Source organism: Liolophura sinensis, chromosome 12, assembly GCF_032854445.1.
Source record: "Liolophura sinensis isolate JHLJ2023 chromosome 12, CUHK_Ljap_v2, whole genome shotgun sequence".
Taxonomy (NCBI): domain Eukaryota; kingdom Metazoa; phylum Mollusca; class Polyplacophora; order Chitonida; family Chitonidae; genus Liolophura; species Liolophura sinensis.
The window spans coordinates 18,928,544-18,944,980 of record NC_088306.1 but is presented as its reverse complement, the minus strand read 5'-3'; the positions used below and the strand labels follow the sequence as shown (position 1 = coordinate 18,944,980).

The window sequence follows — 16,437 nt, the reverse complement described above, 5'->3', positions numbered from 1 at the left end:
TGTGAATATATGTACAGGTACAAATGATAACAACTGATTTAAAGATGTTTCATATGATGTGAAATTCCAGGATGAAGCTGACGAACCTCTAACTAAAGATTTTTAAAGTATTATGAAAATACTTTGCATTGTGTTGAATATAGTTACAGTACAAAGAACTTTCAATATTGTTTTTAGTTTGTCACAACGGCTTCCTCTTGGGTCGTGCATGGGAAGGCCTGCTAGCAGCCTACAGATGGTTGCGAGTTTCCCGCAGGCTGTGCTCGGTTTCCTTTCACCATAATGCTGGCAGGCTTTGCCTTATTGAAATGTTCTTTAGTATGGCGTAAAACTTCAGTCAAATAAATAAATAAGTTTTGTCTGAAATTCCTGGTTAATCCTGACGAACCTCTGTACCATTCCAGTTGACGTGACAAAGGCTGGGGAAGGTCAGCTGGAGATCATGGTAAACAATGGAAACCTGCCTAACACGGTCACGCATCAACGACCAGGTGTCTACAAAGTCTCCTTCACACCTGTAGAGGCAGGCACTCATTACGTGGAAATTTTGTTTAATGGAGAAAGGCTTCCAGGTGAGCTGTCTAGGGATGGGTTTCTGTATTTATTCCAGATGGTCCTCATGCACCTTTGTACTAAGCTCCCTCTACTGAAGGGAAAGCGAACCGTTTTTCTATTCGGTAAAGGTGCTTGTCGTTCAATCACTAGGACACATGAGGTGCCCGTTCAAAAGCAACATCGAACAGGGAATTTGCATATTCCTCTGCTCTTACAACTTGGGTAACAATAAGCAATCAACGCTGATACCTGTGTGGCTGCCTGTACTGCTAGCGTTTGTTGAAACCCCTTTGTCTTCCACCAATTGGACCGGACCCCGATAGCACAGTTAGTCAGGCATCTGCTTCGGGAGCGGTAGATCCAGGGTCAATCCTGGGACGAGTCACACCTAAGACTTTAAAAGAGAAAGTAGCTTCCTTGCTTGGCGTTCAGCATTAAGGGGATAGTGCAACGGCTGGCTGGCCCGTATCAGTATAATGGCTCAGGCGGTGCGGCTTACTTGCCCTTGGTAAGGCGTCTCAGTGAAGCAACACTAGATTTAAGAGCGGTGGAAATCTGTCCTTCAACAACGAGGCACATTACATGCACTCTAAGGATTCCTTTGTCATCATATGACTGAAAAAATTTTTAAGTACGACGTTAAACACCAAGCACTCACTCACTCTACCAGTTGTGTACATACTAGTCCATCACGTGTTTGTCAATAACTTGCCAAAGGTCAGTGGTTTATTCCAGACACCCTAGTTTCCTCCACCCATAAAATTGACCGTTCAGTGAAAATTTCTTCTTTGTGGAATTAAAAGATTGCTCAAAGAGGTGAATAAATAATGTTTAGCGTTAAACTTAAACTTTATGGATAAACGAACAGAACAATCAGCAATCAATAAAGATATCTGAAGTCATTCTCACTTTTTGTTGTTTCCAGGTTCTCCGTACACATGTCATGTGATCGATACGTCCAGAGTTAATGTTGAAGTTCGTCGTTTAGTACCTGTACGTGAATCCAGTCATTTTGTGATCCAGTCACAGTCCGTGTCCGGATTTGACACGAGCGACCTTACCTGTGTTGTTGAGATCACTTGTAAGTTTCTGATCCTGCTATCATACAACTTAACAGTTTACTTTCACTTTCGTTTTCAAATCTGGGATCAATCAGCTGACAGTCCTACCTGTTTCAAGGGAAACATTTCAAGTATTTTGAAATCCATTGACCCATGTTTAAAGGTTACATTTTTACATGAATTATTTATCATCACCAAGGGAAGGGGCATTTTTATCATTTTTGTGTTTTACTGTTCTTATATATAGGTGGTGTGAATTGGATAAAATTGTTACAGTTTTTGATTCTTTACCAGGGTGTCTTTCATGGAATAAATATATTCATGGCTGATGGGCGAATTCATCTCCTTTGTGTTTAGTTTAGAAAGTTTATTTAAATTTAATCTGAAGTTATTATGGCAGCATGCAATACATTAATGTGAAAAGATGTCCTGTGTGGCCGACAAAAGATAGCTAAGCCTTAAGTTGAAATTATATGCTGATGTTGAAACAAAAATAAAAATGTTGACTTGATTTCTTTACAGTATTTGATTAAATAGGACAGGTAAATAAAAGGAAAAATGCACGCTTAATTGATGCTGTTAAAATGTTGTGCTGTGACAATCCGTGGTATTGTTTGTTCAGAAGAAATGTTGTGCTCTTTTATTACCACGTGATTATTTTTGTCCGGGATAATAATAATATTTGATTAAACATCACTTCAATACAGCACATGAACACCTGAACTAAATAATTAACACTCAAACACAAACACATTTAAATGTGTTACCATCACATGCGTGGTTAGTGTGTGTGAAGTTGTGAATAGGAATGATTTGCGTGAAACATCAGTGAAGTGTTATTTTGGTGTGAAACAAGGTGATTTTTGTGTGTGAAACTAGGTGATTTTGGTGTGTGAAACTAGGTGATTTTGGTGTGCTAGACAAGGTGATTTTGGTGTGTGAGACAAGGTGATTTTGAATGATCAAAGTTGTAAGTGTGCATTTGTCAGGAAGGATGTCTGGAGTGACGTTGTTGTGAGACCTTGTCATACCTATATGGTGATTATATTTGTGTTGCACAATTCTTGTTATTGTGTTCTTTGGGATGTGATTTTGTTCATTCACGGATGTTTGCGCTGTTTTTCGACACTCCTACGTTCTACCTCACTGGTGTCCTGTTTTTTGCACTGCCCTCTCCATTTAGCTGTTGCCAAGGGGAGTTAACCCCCTAGGGTAAGATATGCTTTTCATATTTTCAATCTTATTTGTCATTTGTCTTCGTTTTATATTATGCCTCTCCATTACATATACATATTTGCATGATTTATGCATGAATATCCTTTGTGCTTTTGTGTAGCTTTCTCATTTGCCATATTTCATTTCAGTGATTATATAAAGTCCTAACTACATTATAACATGATCACAAATTGAGATAATTATGAACGATTAAGCTGTTATGTAATAATGTTATAATTTTATTTAATGTTCCATAAAAATTGATAAGTTTTTGAACTCTCCTATTTTTGCTGCTATGCCAGATACATGTAATTACATGTGAACATTTGTGTTAATTTGCATATTTAAGCACCAACTGGACGCAAAGTAAGCTCTCGTCTGATTGGATCGCTGCACTCTGGTACTTTCCGAGCCGAATACATGCCAATGGAAGTAGGTGAGGAATTGCCTTGAGTGTATTATTTGCTTTCTGATGTGCGAAGAACATAGGCAGAGGAACTGAAAGTGGACATTTTTGTTATGATGACAATAATTTTTGCGAAAAAGTGAAAAGTGTCCAAGCTGGTGAACTATAAACCTTTAAGTTCTATTAATTAATCAGTGGAACAACAGGCCCAGTGATCACAAAGAAATCTTCATGAAGACTTCCGTCAAAATTTAATCATTAAACTTGACATGTTCTTTTCTGTTATTTTAGCTGAAATTCATTTTACAATAACTTCATAAGCAGAATTTACATTGTCATTGACATTGAATTTTAGATTAATGTGAAATTTTTACTTAAATCTAAGATCGATCTTGATCTAACCTTAAAGCACCATTCTTATTGCAACCATTCAGCCCCTAACCAATGAGGTCACAGGTTCAAATCTAGCTCTTGCCAGTTCAGTTGTATCATCTGGCTAGTAGCTTTGTCAGAGACCTGGGAAAATTTGGTACTGTCCTCTGGACAACGTTAATATATATTTACCATATTCATACACGTAAAAGGAAAATATACCTTCAGGACAGATCCTTTCAGGTTTGCTAGAGAGGGTTAATACTGTAGACTATCTGGCTTTGTTAGGTGGTCTTTGTGCTGATTATTTGGGTTTGAACAGAACATAGGCCATATAGTTACCTAAATTCCTCAACCCTTTTGCATATGAAAGAGCAACTTTCAGAGTAATTTATGCATATTTTTAATTTGATTTTGGAGACAAAACTACATTGGGTTCGATTTGCAAACATGCAAATCTTGTATTACTTGCTCATGAATATATGCCTTTGTTCTTCATTGCTTCAATTCTATATATGGTAGGTGGATGTCATAGTACATGCACCCTGCATGCTGGTTTCCTCTCCAGCTGTACGTGTGAAGGTCTTCCAGCAACCTGCGGATGGCTTTGGGTTTCCCCCGGGCTCTGCCTTGTTTCCTCCCACCATAATGCTGACTGCTGTATAGGTGCAATATCCTTGAGTAATGGTGTCAAGCACCAGTCAAATAAATAAATAAATACATGCAGTCATTATTTTGTGAGGCTCAAAATTTTACTCATCAAATAAGATTCTTGTTAATGCTATTTTTATGGTAACGCCCTTGTCACTGCTGATCACGCATGTTGACATAACTTTGTTGTTAACATTATTGTTGTTGTTAACATTATTGTTGTTAACGTTATTGTTAACATTATTGTTGTTAACATTGTTAACATTATTGTTGTTAACATTATTAACATTACCCAGTATTAACAGAAGCCGTGGTTTTGCATTTGCTTGTTCTTGTAGGAACTCACAAAGTGAATGTGAGTTTTGGAGGAATCCCAGTAAAAGGCAGCCCGTTCCAGGTGAAGACATACGACGCCAGCAGGGTGCGAGTCTCAGACCTTCCCAACCAAAGCATGGTGGGAATCCCTACGAAATTTGAAGGTAAAGAGTTCATAAATTAATACTTTATAAGGTCGAGACATTTCAGTTCTTTTGCTAAAAGCAGTTAAGAAATTGACATGAAATATATGCAGCATGTTCCAGTGTTCAAAAAGAAATCGTTTGCACTCTTCACATTCTGTTTCTATTTGTGTTACATGTTTGTGAAAGGTCTAACAGTGAAATGTTTTGGAATGGGCACTTTGAAATTAGATGCTGTTTGAAAAGTATACTTAAGAGCTTGTAAAAATTCAAATTTGTGCAGTCAGAGATGTTTAGAATACTTATAAAATTCAACAAAATGAGAAAATATTGCAAAATGTGCAGTGCCTGAAACCATGGGCACTGATATGGTACATTTTGATTGACTAACCTTTTCCCACAGACTCAGGATGTCAATCACCCATCAGAACATTATTTTCACTACTGTAGTTGTCTCCCTTTACAGTTGATGCCAGTGAGGCTGGTGAAGGTGCCCTGGAGGTTGTGATAACAAATAACGGGGTCATCGTGCCCAGCCAAGCTCGCCCTATAGGGGGAGGAGCTTGTGAGGTGGCATTTATGCCCCGCGAGTCAGGCAGACACCAAGTTCAGGTGCTGTATAACAAGGATAGAGTTCCAGGTGCGTAATTTCTTGTTTGCACAAAAACAACAGATGTTTTGAAAAGATTTACTTTTGTAAGATATTTTTTTTTGTATATAAATATATTTACTTAAGTTTGAACATAGCATATCAAGACATGTTGTCCCTTTTTTTTTCTTTTTTTCTCTTATTTTAAGTATTGTGTTTCACATGTAAATGATCTATGTGATCAAGGCCCTGGAATTTAACTGTTTCTGCCCAGTAGTGTGGATATGTGTCTTATACATGTGTATATAAGGATAGTGAAAGTTTTGGTTTTACTTTGATCTTAGTTATATCAGGTAATACACAACAAATTTATACAAAGTCCACACTACGCATTGATGTTTGACCATTCCAAGCTGCATTATCGGTCTGTTAAAGATCTGCTTGTTCACTGTTTAGAACAGATTTGTGCTCTTTGTTTTATAGGAAGTCCATTTGTAATGAACGTCTATGACTCTAGCAAGATATCAGCATCAGGGGAAGGCCTCAACAATGTTCTCTGTCACCACCCCACTCATTTCAACATCCATGGTGGTGGGGACGAAGGAGGAGACATTGGTGTGAAGATTAAAGGTAGAGTCCTCAAGGGGGAGCAACTATTGTTTTCACACACTGGCATCTTGATGTGTGCTGTGTTTTTGGATGCATGCTCACGCTGTAAACTAAATCAAGCTGGAGAATGCTGCATGACTTTTATTACAACAGTGTAAATATATACATGTATGCAAACTATATACATGGTTACAAAGGTAAATCGTTATCAAACTTTTATTATTGCATTTATACTTATTTATGTTTATATTCTGTGCACGATTTGTCACCATTCCCCTCATTCTTTAACCTTTTCGCATATGAGAGAGCAACTTTCAGTGCAATTCATGCTCGTTTTTTAATTTAATTTTGGAAACAAAACTACATTGATTGGATTGGTTTCAGGGCTTCACATAAAGCATTATTTTATCAGTGTACACAGAAGAATGCTTTCAAAGTATGCTTGAATGAGCAGCTTGCAAATGTGCGAAAGGGTCGAATAATTACAGTATTCACCTTTATGGGAGGCGAGGAATGTTTTGTGTCAAGTTAATTAGGTTTTGGATGTGTCTACTGTACGTGACATTTGCCCTGACATTCTTGTTTTTATTGCATATATTGGCAAAACAGTTTAGGTCTTTGTTGATCGAAGGTCACTTTCATGAACTTAATTTAATGTTAATTAATTTTTCATCACTTTCTTTTTAATTGCTGTTTTTACCCTAGTTTTCACAAAAAAACTGAATTGACGAAGTTTTGTGAAAGTAGCCCTAGAATTCCTTGTAACATTGTAACAATAATTTTATCATAAAATAACTTTGTTAATTTGTCTGACTCACTTGCAGGTTTAAAAATGAACTTAAATGTGCATAAACATAATTACCACTATGTTATGCGCAGTTTGGTTGGGTGTTCTGTAATGTATTTTATGTGCATGAAATGTACATGTACAAATAATTATGACTTGTATTATTATGAATAAAACCTGTTTCACTAATAAATTGTGTGGGGAATTTTTGAGGGATGTACGTGTGCAGTTGCATGAGCAGTTTTAAAAACAGAATGTACATAAGATTATTTTTTTTGCACATGGTAGTCATGATATGAAAATGTATGGGTGTCTGAAGTTTGCTGATCGTGTCAGTCAGTGCATGTGCTCCTGGTTTTGGTGGAAGCTATATCCTTTTCATATACCTGGTTATCCCCCCCTGTTGGCATGGATACTTTTTTGGTGATGGATTTTTGTCCAAGTGGACCCTGAGATGTGTATAATGCATGGTGCTGGAGACATGTTCATAATCCTGGTAAGTCACAATTAAAATTTCATTTTACCTGTATATGAGCATAATTTTTTATAAAGTTGAGTTCAAAAAGGCACTGAAAGGTACTCTTAAAGCTTTGGATGAAATATTTTGTACAATTTAGAGATAATAAAAAATATTATCAGGTGAATTTATTGGTATGTACATGAAGATGATGTTGTTGTTGTTCAGGACCTGATGGCCGTGACCTTCCTGTAAGGGTCAAGGAGAGTCCAGATGGCTATCGCGTTGAGTGGACACCAAATTCTGTTGGTGAGCAAATTTTTAACAAGACTTCCACCATGGATTTCAAGGAGATTTGCTAAAATCTAAGGCTAAAATCTAATAAAGTGTCTCGCATAAATTGAAGGAATAATCATAGACATGTTGTAATGGAAAAGTTACATTGAGAATTCATACAAAATTACTTGATGGGTTAACTGATAAATTGATGGGTAAATTCAGGTACATGTATTTGTCTTTGGAAGTCATTTAAAAGCAAGAGAATTGTGTGTTTGTAACAACCTCCATAAGCAACTTATTTTGAAAACAGAAGTCTTCAAGGAAAGCCCATCTCAATAAAATTTGTTACATCCATGGAAAAAATAATGGCTAATACTAAACAATTTGTGACTTATCATTTCAATTCTTTCTTTGGCTTGGGATAGAGTAATTGCATTACAATAAATTATCCCCCAAAAATTGTCCCTGTTTATTGTTAAGGTTTGACTCACCTGTAATTTGCTTAAATGCCAGGTGAACACAAGGTGTACGTGTCCTATGCTGAGATGCAGCTGAAGGGCAGTCCCTTCACGCCCCGGGTGTATGACCCTAGTGGTGTCATTGTCAGACATGATGGCCATGGAAAAATAGGCAAACCCGTGGCTTTACATTGTAAGTATGACATATATTTGCACTACCTCAAACTTGAGGCATTTTTTCCCATCATATATCAGAAAATGCATTTTGTGGGTTGATTTACAGGTTCTTGTCAATATCACAAAATTTGTGAATGTTGCTCCACTGCTAAATATTACTTGAATTTTAAACACATAGCCACTGCCTTGTGAACAACAGGTGATCCTTCCTGTTAAGGGAATTAATGATTTAAGAAATTCAATTGCCGGAGTTGTTCCCCCCTTTAGCTTTGTCAGTAAGATACATGTTGTAATTTAGAGATTTACTGAAAATAATGGACAAATAAGGACAAAATAATGGCACTGTTGGAAATATTAAAAGGTATGCATATTCAAAATTTTAAACTATTCTTCTTTTGTTTTTCTTGTTTTCAGTGGATGCCGCCAAGGCTGGAGCTGGGAACCTGGAGATATTTGTGACTAGTAAAGGCGAGACGGTCCCTAACTTTGTCAGACAGGAGGGGGAGGCAAAGTTTGAAGTGACCTTCACCCCCCAGACACCTGAGAATCATTTGGTGACTGTGAACTTCAACGGGGACCCGGTGCCAGGTGAGTTGGCTCAGGGAGCTGGAGAACCAGAGTATGAGATATTTAAAATGGCCTTTTGGTAATTAGAAAACAAGTAAATGTGAAATGAGATAATAAAAATTAAAATGAAAAAGTGTGTAATTAAATTTTAGAATTAAATTGAATGAATTTAAAAATTTGAAGATTTATGTTTTAGTGTTGTAATGTTACAGGCACCCCTGGAGAGAGGCAGTCACCTATATAGTCTGTGAGAGAATTTTTTGGGTATATCTGTTTGCCAGTCTCAGTGTCAGTATAAAAAAACTAAAGCGTCTCATTTTAAACATTACAGGAAGTCCTTTTCAGTGTAAGATCACAGACAGCAGCCGTGTACACGTGAGTGGTGACGGACTAAGACTGGTGCCGGCTAACATCCCCACATCATTCAAAGTCGACCCTCAGACTACTGACCCTGCCTCCTGCAATGTGGAAATAATTGGTAAGCTCAATGCAGTATATAAAATAAACTCAGAAGAAAATGACAGAGGTGCTGAGGATTTTAGATCATTAATATGATGGATAACAATGGTTCGCAGCAGTCTTTCAGCTGATTTTCAGGGAAGTCAGTGCTATTTAATCTGTTTTATTACAGATTATCTAATCTGTTGTTTTATTAATGGGGGGCCACCTAAGAGAATAAATTTCTGTTGATTTTGATGGAAAATATTATCTTCGGTGGTTTCGTGGTTTTCTTAAAAAAAATAAAATAAAAGATATTAATAACAAAAACTTATAATTTATGTCAAGGAAAAAATTCAAAATGAGTAACAGTTTGAAATGAAGTTCAATAACTGTTAAGTATGTGCACCATCTCTTGTCCATAAACCTTAAGTTACATTTTGTTTTTAAATCTTTACTGTGACTTTTTCTAGGTCCGAGTGGTCGTCACATCCCAGCCAGGGTCACAGGAGGTCGTGGGACCCCATTCAGAGTGGAATATACCCCCACAGAAACTGGTGAGTTACAAGTTTCTTCAGAATTGTTGAAAAATAATTTCAGGAATTCATCCTAAGTTAGAAATACATTAGCCATTGAGGATTAGACCTAAAACATATTCTGGGTGAAAGAGATTTTACAAGATAAAATTGATGCAAAATATTGGCTTATATCATTAGATATGTGTAGAAGTATGTATTCACTGATCTTTTAAGACTTATTGTTTTTCACCTAAAGTGGCACATTTTGCTTGATTCTGATTGATTAACCCACCTTATATGGCATCTTAAAAAGCCTTATGTGAAGTTTGCTTAATTTCTTAGGAGAAGAATTTAATCATTGGCATCAAAACCTTATGTTCTTCTGAAGTGCATATTTACACACTAAAGTTCAGGGGAAATACATTAATCTCAAGAAAGACATATTCTCTAAAAAATGTGTTTTGTTCTTCGCATCTGTTCCCAGTAATTGTTGTGTACATGTGTGTGCCTTTCTTACACAGGTCAGTACGCAGTTCATGTAATTTACGACGATACAGAGGTCAAAGGTAGCCCGTTCTCCAGTGATGTGTACAACCCAGATCTGGTCAGGATTACCCACAAGAGCAAGGCTTATCTGAACAAGCCTGTCACCTGGGAAGGTAAGAAGACTTAATGAGCTGTACTGTAATAGAAGTGCATGTTCAAATTTACAACTAAAAATAGAGAAAGGGCTGAGGGAGCCAGCACACCAGTACTGCGCAATGACCCAGGAGCCTCCCACCAATGCAGTTGCTGTGAGTTCTAGTCCAGCTGTGCTGGCTTCCTCTCCAGCCGTGTGTGTAAGGGTCTGCTAGCAACCTGCAGATGGTTGTGGGTTTCCTCCGTGCTCTGCCCAGTTTCCTCCTGCCATAATGCTGGCTGCCGTCGTATAAGTGAAATATTCCTAAGCAGGGATCAAATAAGTAAATAAATATATTGACATATTTTCAGGGCTCATTCAGCCTTGGTTCTCAAATTTCCGGGGCCTCCGTGGCTCAGTTGGTTAGCGTGCTAGCACAGCGTAATGACCCAGGAGTCTCTCACCAATGCGGTCGCTGTGGGTTCAAGTCCAGCTCATGCTGGCTTCCTCTCCAGCCGTACGTGGGAAGGTCTGTCAGCAACCTGCAGATGGTCGTGGGTTTCCCCCGGGCTGTGCCCGGTTTCCTCCCACCATAATGCTGGCCGCTGTCATATAAGTGAAATATTCTTGAGTACGGCGTAAAACGCCAATCAAATAAATAAATAAATAAATCTCAAATTTCCCTGCATCCACTATTCGTGGGTTCTTCGTGACAATCTATTTAATAATGCTTCATGTGTTAGAAATCACTGCATGTTGAGCTCTCAGTGCAGGTGAAAATTTGTGGGTTAGATGTGGAAAAGTTTGTCAGTTGGTTGCCTAAGGCGATGGTTTATTGTCACCACACCGGTTTCCTTCACTGGTAAAACGTACTCAAAAATGTTTGTTATATTAGTGTATTGCATTAAACTCACAATAAAAAAACAATAAGTAAGTAAATATAATTGCATCTGGAGTGAAATCTACGTGTTAGATTTAATTGTATTTATGAATAATGTGTAGCTTTACAGCCTTCAGTACTTGGGTATGTACCTTTACCTCCAGTTGACACATCCAAGGCTGGCCCAGGCTCTCTGGATGTTGATCTCAAGTGTCGAGGTGCAGTTGTCCGCAGTAACATTCGTGAGGTGACACCTGGTCATTACGAGGTGACCTTCACCCCAAGGGAGCATTCCACTCACACCCTGGCACTGCTGTATAATGGAGATACAATACCTGGTGAGTGGCTGTATATCTGTCTGGCTGTTTGTCTGTCTGGCTGTTTGTCTGTCTGGCTGTATATATTTGAGGCTGTCTGTAAGTACTGCTGCATAATGGAGATACAATAACTGGTGAGTGAGTGAGTCTGTCTATCTGTTTGTCTGTCTGTACAGTATCCATTACCTGGGGAGTTTTGTCTGTCCATTTGTTTGTCTGTTTATCTGTCCACCTGCCTGTTTGTCTGTCCACCAGTCTGTCTGTCAATGCTCTACAATAGAGATAAAATGGTTTTGGTAAATTAATGTTTTCCTGCTTCTTTAACACTTACTTGTTTGATCTTATCAGCCTTGATCAAGAATGCAATATGCACATTGAACTGCTGATGAAAGCCAATAATTTGGACAACATCTGTTTTCAGTGTATGCCAAAAAAGAAATTTGACCCTTCTTTTAACTTTACCCAGGTTCACCTCACCATGTTGAAATCATTGACGGAAGCCAGGTGTCCATGACAGGGGAGGGTCTTAGAACAGCCCAGGTGTACAAGGAGTCTCACTTTGAGATTGACCCTCATGGCCCACCTGATGAGGAGGTTGAAGCTGTGATTACAGGTGAGTGCAAGCTTTAGTTGTAAATGTGAACTGATTTTACCTAGTCATGAAGGTATACTGAAGCTAGCTTGTCATGACAGTCCAAAATCATTTAAGAATCTGACATCTGAGTATATCCAGGTAAAGTAAAAATTGTTTCATGTGTGAAGGTGAAACTTGATAATATGTGCATATATAAAACTGAAATTGTGTTTGGATTCTGATCGAATGTCTGTATGTACAGTTGTCCGTTCAAAATGGTTTGTGTCACTTTTGGTCTTTTATTCATTTCTAGGTCCCTCTGGAGTTGAGGTTCCGTGTCGCATCACTCGCCATGGCAACCTGTACAGGGTAGATTTCACTCCTCATGACGTAGGCCCTCACAGTGTCCAGGCATTTTATGCAGGCATGCCCGTGTCTGGCGGACCGGTGACCTGCATGACCTTTGACCCTAGCCAAGTACGCATCACTGATGTTGATAAGACAGGCCGTCTGGAAAGAGAGATTGGATTCATTGGTAAGAAAAAAGCTCTGCAGTTTGAGTTTCAGTTTTCAGTTTTCTTGAATCCATGTACCTCTGGGCCTGACTGCTCAGGTGACCTAACGGTTAGAGCGCCCACCTCTGAGTCAGACCACTCTGATGGCCTAACATTGTTCCCGCCTCTGAGCCTGACCACTCTGATAGCCTAACATTTAGAGCCCCCACCTCTGAGCCTTCCACTCTAACGGTTAGAGAGCATACCTCTGGGCCTGACCACTCCTGTGACCTAATGGTTAGAGCGCCCACCTCTGAGTCTGACCACTTTGGTGGGCTATCGGTTAGAGAGCCCACCTCTGACCCTGATCACTTCGGTGGGCTAACAGTTAGAGCGCCCACCTCTGAGCCTGACCACTCCTGTGGCCTAACAGTTAGAGCGCCCACCTCTGAGTCTGACCACTCCTGTGGCCTAATGGTTAGAGCGCCCACCTCTGAGTTGGGATAAAACCAGGATTGGGCTAAACCAAAGACTTTAAAGATGGCATTTGGCCCGGTGTCAGTATAATGTAACTTGGTAGGGTGCCATGCCTGGTGTCTTCAGAGTGATACTTCAGTGGCGACAGCACTTTGGCTGCATGGACTTACCCTGCCTTAAGAAGACACAGTATATGTACACACACCTAATGACTCCACCTCGTCACATGACAGAAACATTGTTGAAGTAAAAGAAAGCTAAAATATGAAGTAAGATTCGTCATATAGACAAGTGAAAACTAAGCTTAAGAATGCTTTCATTTATTACTTCAGAAAGGCATTCATGTATTTGAATACTATGGTGGGCTTTATGAGTCATACTGACGGAATCTAGGAACTTTGACGTCACATCTTTTTTTCCTGATGTTCACCAGAAGGAAGGAATTTTTGGGAAAATCACTTCCGTAATCTTTCATTCATGAGTATTAAGAGTTATTCCAACATTCAGTGTTGTGATTAGGGCTGGAAAAACTTCCTTTGAAGTCAGAGATTATAAACTCTGATAGTATGATCCTTAAAGCCCACCTTAGAATCCAACTGTCTGAACGCCTTTAACTTTTTTCACAAAAATTAAAAAAAATATTTGAAGTGTATTTATGCATAGTTTTAAGTAATCTATTTAGTGATGCCTACATCTATTTTTAGAGGTCTTTTCCTTTACGTTAAACCCCAAACATACATACATACATTCATACATATATACATTCATACATATATATCCAGAATTATTTGATTTCTTTGCACAAAAATATAATCAAAAGGCAGTAAGTGTGGATAGAAAGTAGTTTTTACTGGCAGCCCAGTTAAATAATAATTTGGAAAGAAAAGATATTGTTACCTAATAATGATATAACACTGCACTCATGGGGAAACTTACCAGTATTTTACCAAATCTTCATCACGTTTGATTGTTTATACCAGCTTTCATTTTTGAATGTTGCCACATATTTTTGCTGACATTTTAAAAGATCATTGTATTCCAATCAGAACTTTTGTGAGTGGTTTTATGTTTGTATCCAGTTTCAGCTGTCTCAGATGCCTTTTGTTTATTTTTATTTTATTTTGTAGAAAGACAAATGTGGTTTTCTTGCTTACTTCTGTATTGTTATCAGTAGTTGCTATGGAAACTGTCTTGTTTGCTATGGAAACTGTCAAGGTAGTTAAATTACTTAGATGACATCAGCAATATTTTATGTGAAGAATATTATTATTATTGTATAGATATTTACCAGAGACAAACATATTCACCTATATCCAGAAAATTTCTGTTCAAGTTTTATGTGAATAGAACAGCGTGGAGGTTTGCACAGATACATTGATTTCAATGCACAAAACAGTCAAAACTTCAAATGCAAAATGTAAATTATGATTTGGACAGAAAAGAAATCGTCACCTAATAATAATCATAGGAAAACTTTCCCTGTATTTATCAGAATTCAGTTTCATCATTTGATTTTGATACCAGCTGTCATTTTTGAATGTTGGCACATATTTTTGGAGAGATTTACAAAATATCATTGTATTATAAATAATACAAAATATCATTGTATTCCAATGAGAACTTTTATGAGTGGTTTTAAGCTTGCGTCCAGTTTTAGCTGTCATTGATGCCTTTTTTTTTATTTGTTGTTTTCCTTTTTTTTTGAAAGACAAATGTGGTTGTAATGTCATGCTAACTTTTACATTTTTATCAGTAGTTGCCATGGAAACGGTCTTAGTTGCTATGGAAACTGTCAAGGCAGTTAATTTGCCTAGATGACATCAGCAATATTTTACATAGAGAGTATTATTATTGTTGTTGTATAGATATTTACCACAGACAAACATATTAACCTATATCCAGTAAATTTCTGTTTAAATTATACATGAATATAACAACCTGGATGCTTGCATAAAGACATTAATTTGCTACTGTATCAAGCCAGTGGAATTGAAGCATTAACCTCTGGGCTCTCGGCTCCCAGCTTGTCTGCCAGGTGCAAAGGCAATTACTCTGTTGACATTATACCTGCTGGTCTCCAGACCTGAGCAAACAGTGATTACCTGAGCTTTTTTCAAGCCCTGCCACACTGTTTACCTTGCGTCTACTTTTGTCCGCTTCTAAAAGCAGACGTGGAGTTGGAAATGTTCTAAAAGTCACTCAGCCAGAAACTGAGAACATTGTCTCTTTTTTTAACATTTTTAAATGTTGAACTGTAAAAGTTCAACATAGTTTTTCTATACAGGATATCAAGCTTACATTTTGCAAAATTTACCTGAAAAAAAGGTCCTGGACAGGTATGGTTCTCACGGAGTGACTCCTAATATTTATTGTAGCACTGAGTTGTTCTTGAGGTGCCGAGATCAAGCTTAGAGATTTCGAATGTTTACGACATGGAAAAAATAAGTTGTGTTTGTTTTGTTTGCGATGTTTCCTCCACATCTGTTCTTCTAATTCTTTTTACTTTGGTTCTTCTCTATGGGATGGGGAATTAACAGGTTGTTAAACTGTCATGGAGACTTTCAAAATTGTATATTATGTTTAAATATCATTAGTTATGTTAAAAAGTTGCTCTGACAGAATTGTAACTTTGTTTCCTTGATAGTTGATGCATCAGCAGCTGGAGAAGGTGAAGTTGAGGCGACAGTCACTCATTATGGGCGAATGGTGCGCACTTGGAGGGAAAATGTTGGTGTCAGTCGTCATCGCTACGTCTTTGTCCCAACTGAACCAGGGCCCTATGACATTGATGTCCGTTTCAATAATGAACGCACCCCAGGCAAGTCATTTCTATGTCACAAATTTTTGTTGACTTCTGCTAGGGTTAAACTTTGGATTTTTAATAAGTTCATGTATTGTATCAGCTCATATTCAGCACATTATATTGTACATATTGTTACATGAGTTAAAATGTATATTTGTAGTCATTTTTGGTAATTTTAATGAAGCAAGACAATAACACCATGGTCTAAAGTGTAAATATGTAATTTAACTCACTGTACCTTGTTTTTCACAAAAGTTTACAAAAAGCAGAGAGCAAAATGTTATCGCTTCAGTGGAGTGAAAATCATGTTATGAAATGTGTGTTGTCTTTCTATGTCCCTGTACCATTTTTGTTTTGTAGGAAGCCCTTTGCTGATTCAGGTGGAGGAAGAAAAACCTACTACAATTCGGATCAATTTCCAGGGGGCTGTCGCGCATCAGGCGCAGAGAAAGAGTCAGTTCCTTCTGGAAATGGACGGCGCCAAGGTCAACTTGGATGACTTTGACATCATCATCAGAGGTTGCTATGGAAACGTTTAGTGCTTGGGTTGTCTGGAAGACACAAACTATGTGGCATTGAATTATATTAACCTGCCTGAGTTGTTTGTTTTAAACACTGGGTTTTTTTGTTCCTTTTTTTCCCCCTTTTGGTTAATAAAAGTTTTCAGTTCTTTTCC

General features: G+C 37.9%; 1 protein-coding gene across 1 annotated transcript in view; it reads left to right on the top strand.

Annotated features, from left to right (window-relative positions):
• The window catches only part of LOC135479762 (filamin-B-like), a 137,059-nt gene that overhangs the window by 83,446 nt on the left and 37,176 nt on the right, over window positions 1-16,437 (top strand). Inside the window, exons 21-37 of the mRNA XM_064759668.1 lie at window positions 405-572; window positions 1,481-1,636; window positions 3,181-3,267; window positions 4,599-4,739; window positions 5,185-5,358; window positions 5,791-5,937; window positions 7,389-7,469; window positions 7,953-8,090; window positions 8,489-8,662; window positions 8,973-9,119; window positions 9,553-9,636; window positions 10,119-10,256; window positions 11,261-11,434; window positions 11,880-12,026; window positions 12,301-12,522; window positions 15,603-15,776; window positions 16,122-16,280. Of these exons, the coding sequence (XP_064615738.1) occupies window positions 405-572; window positions 1,481-1,636; window positions 3,181-3,267; window positions 4,599-4,739; window positions 5,185-5,358; window positions 5,791-5,937; window positions 7,389-7,469; window positions 7,953-8,090; window positions 8,489-8,662; window positions 8,973-9,119; window positions 9,553-9,636; window positions 10,119-10,256; window positions 11,261-11,434; window positions 11,880-12,026; window positions 12,301-12,522; window positions 15,603-15,776; window positions 16,122-16,280 (2,511 nt within the window). The remainder of the gene's footprint in view (window positions 1-404; window positions 573-1,480; window positions 1,637-3,180; window positions 3,268-4,598; window positions 4,740-5,184; window positions 5,359-5,790; window positions 5,938-7,388; window positions 7,470-7,952; window positions 8,091-8,488; window positions 8,663-8,972; window positions 9,120-9,552; window positions 9,637-10,118; window positions 10,257-11,260; window positions 11,435-11,879; window positions 12,027-12,300; window positions 12,523-15,602; window positions 15,777-16,121; window positions 16,281-16,437) is intronic.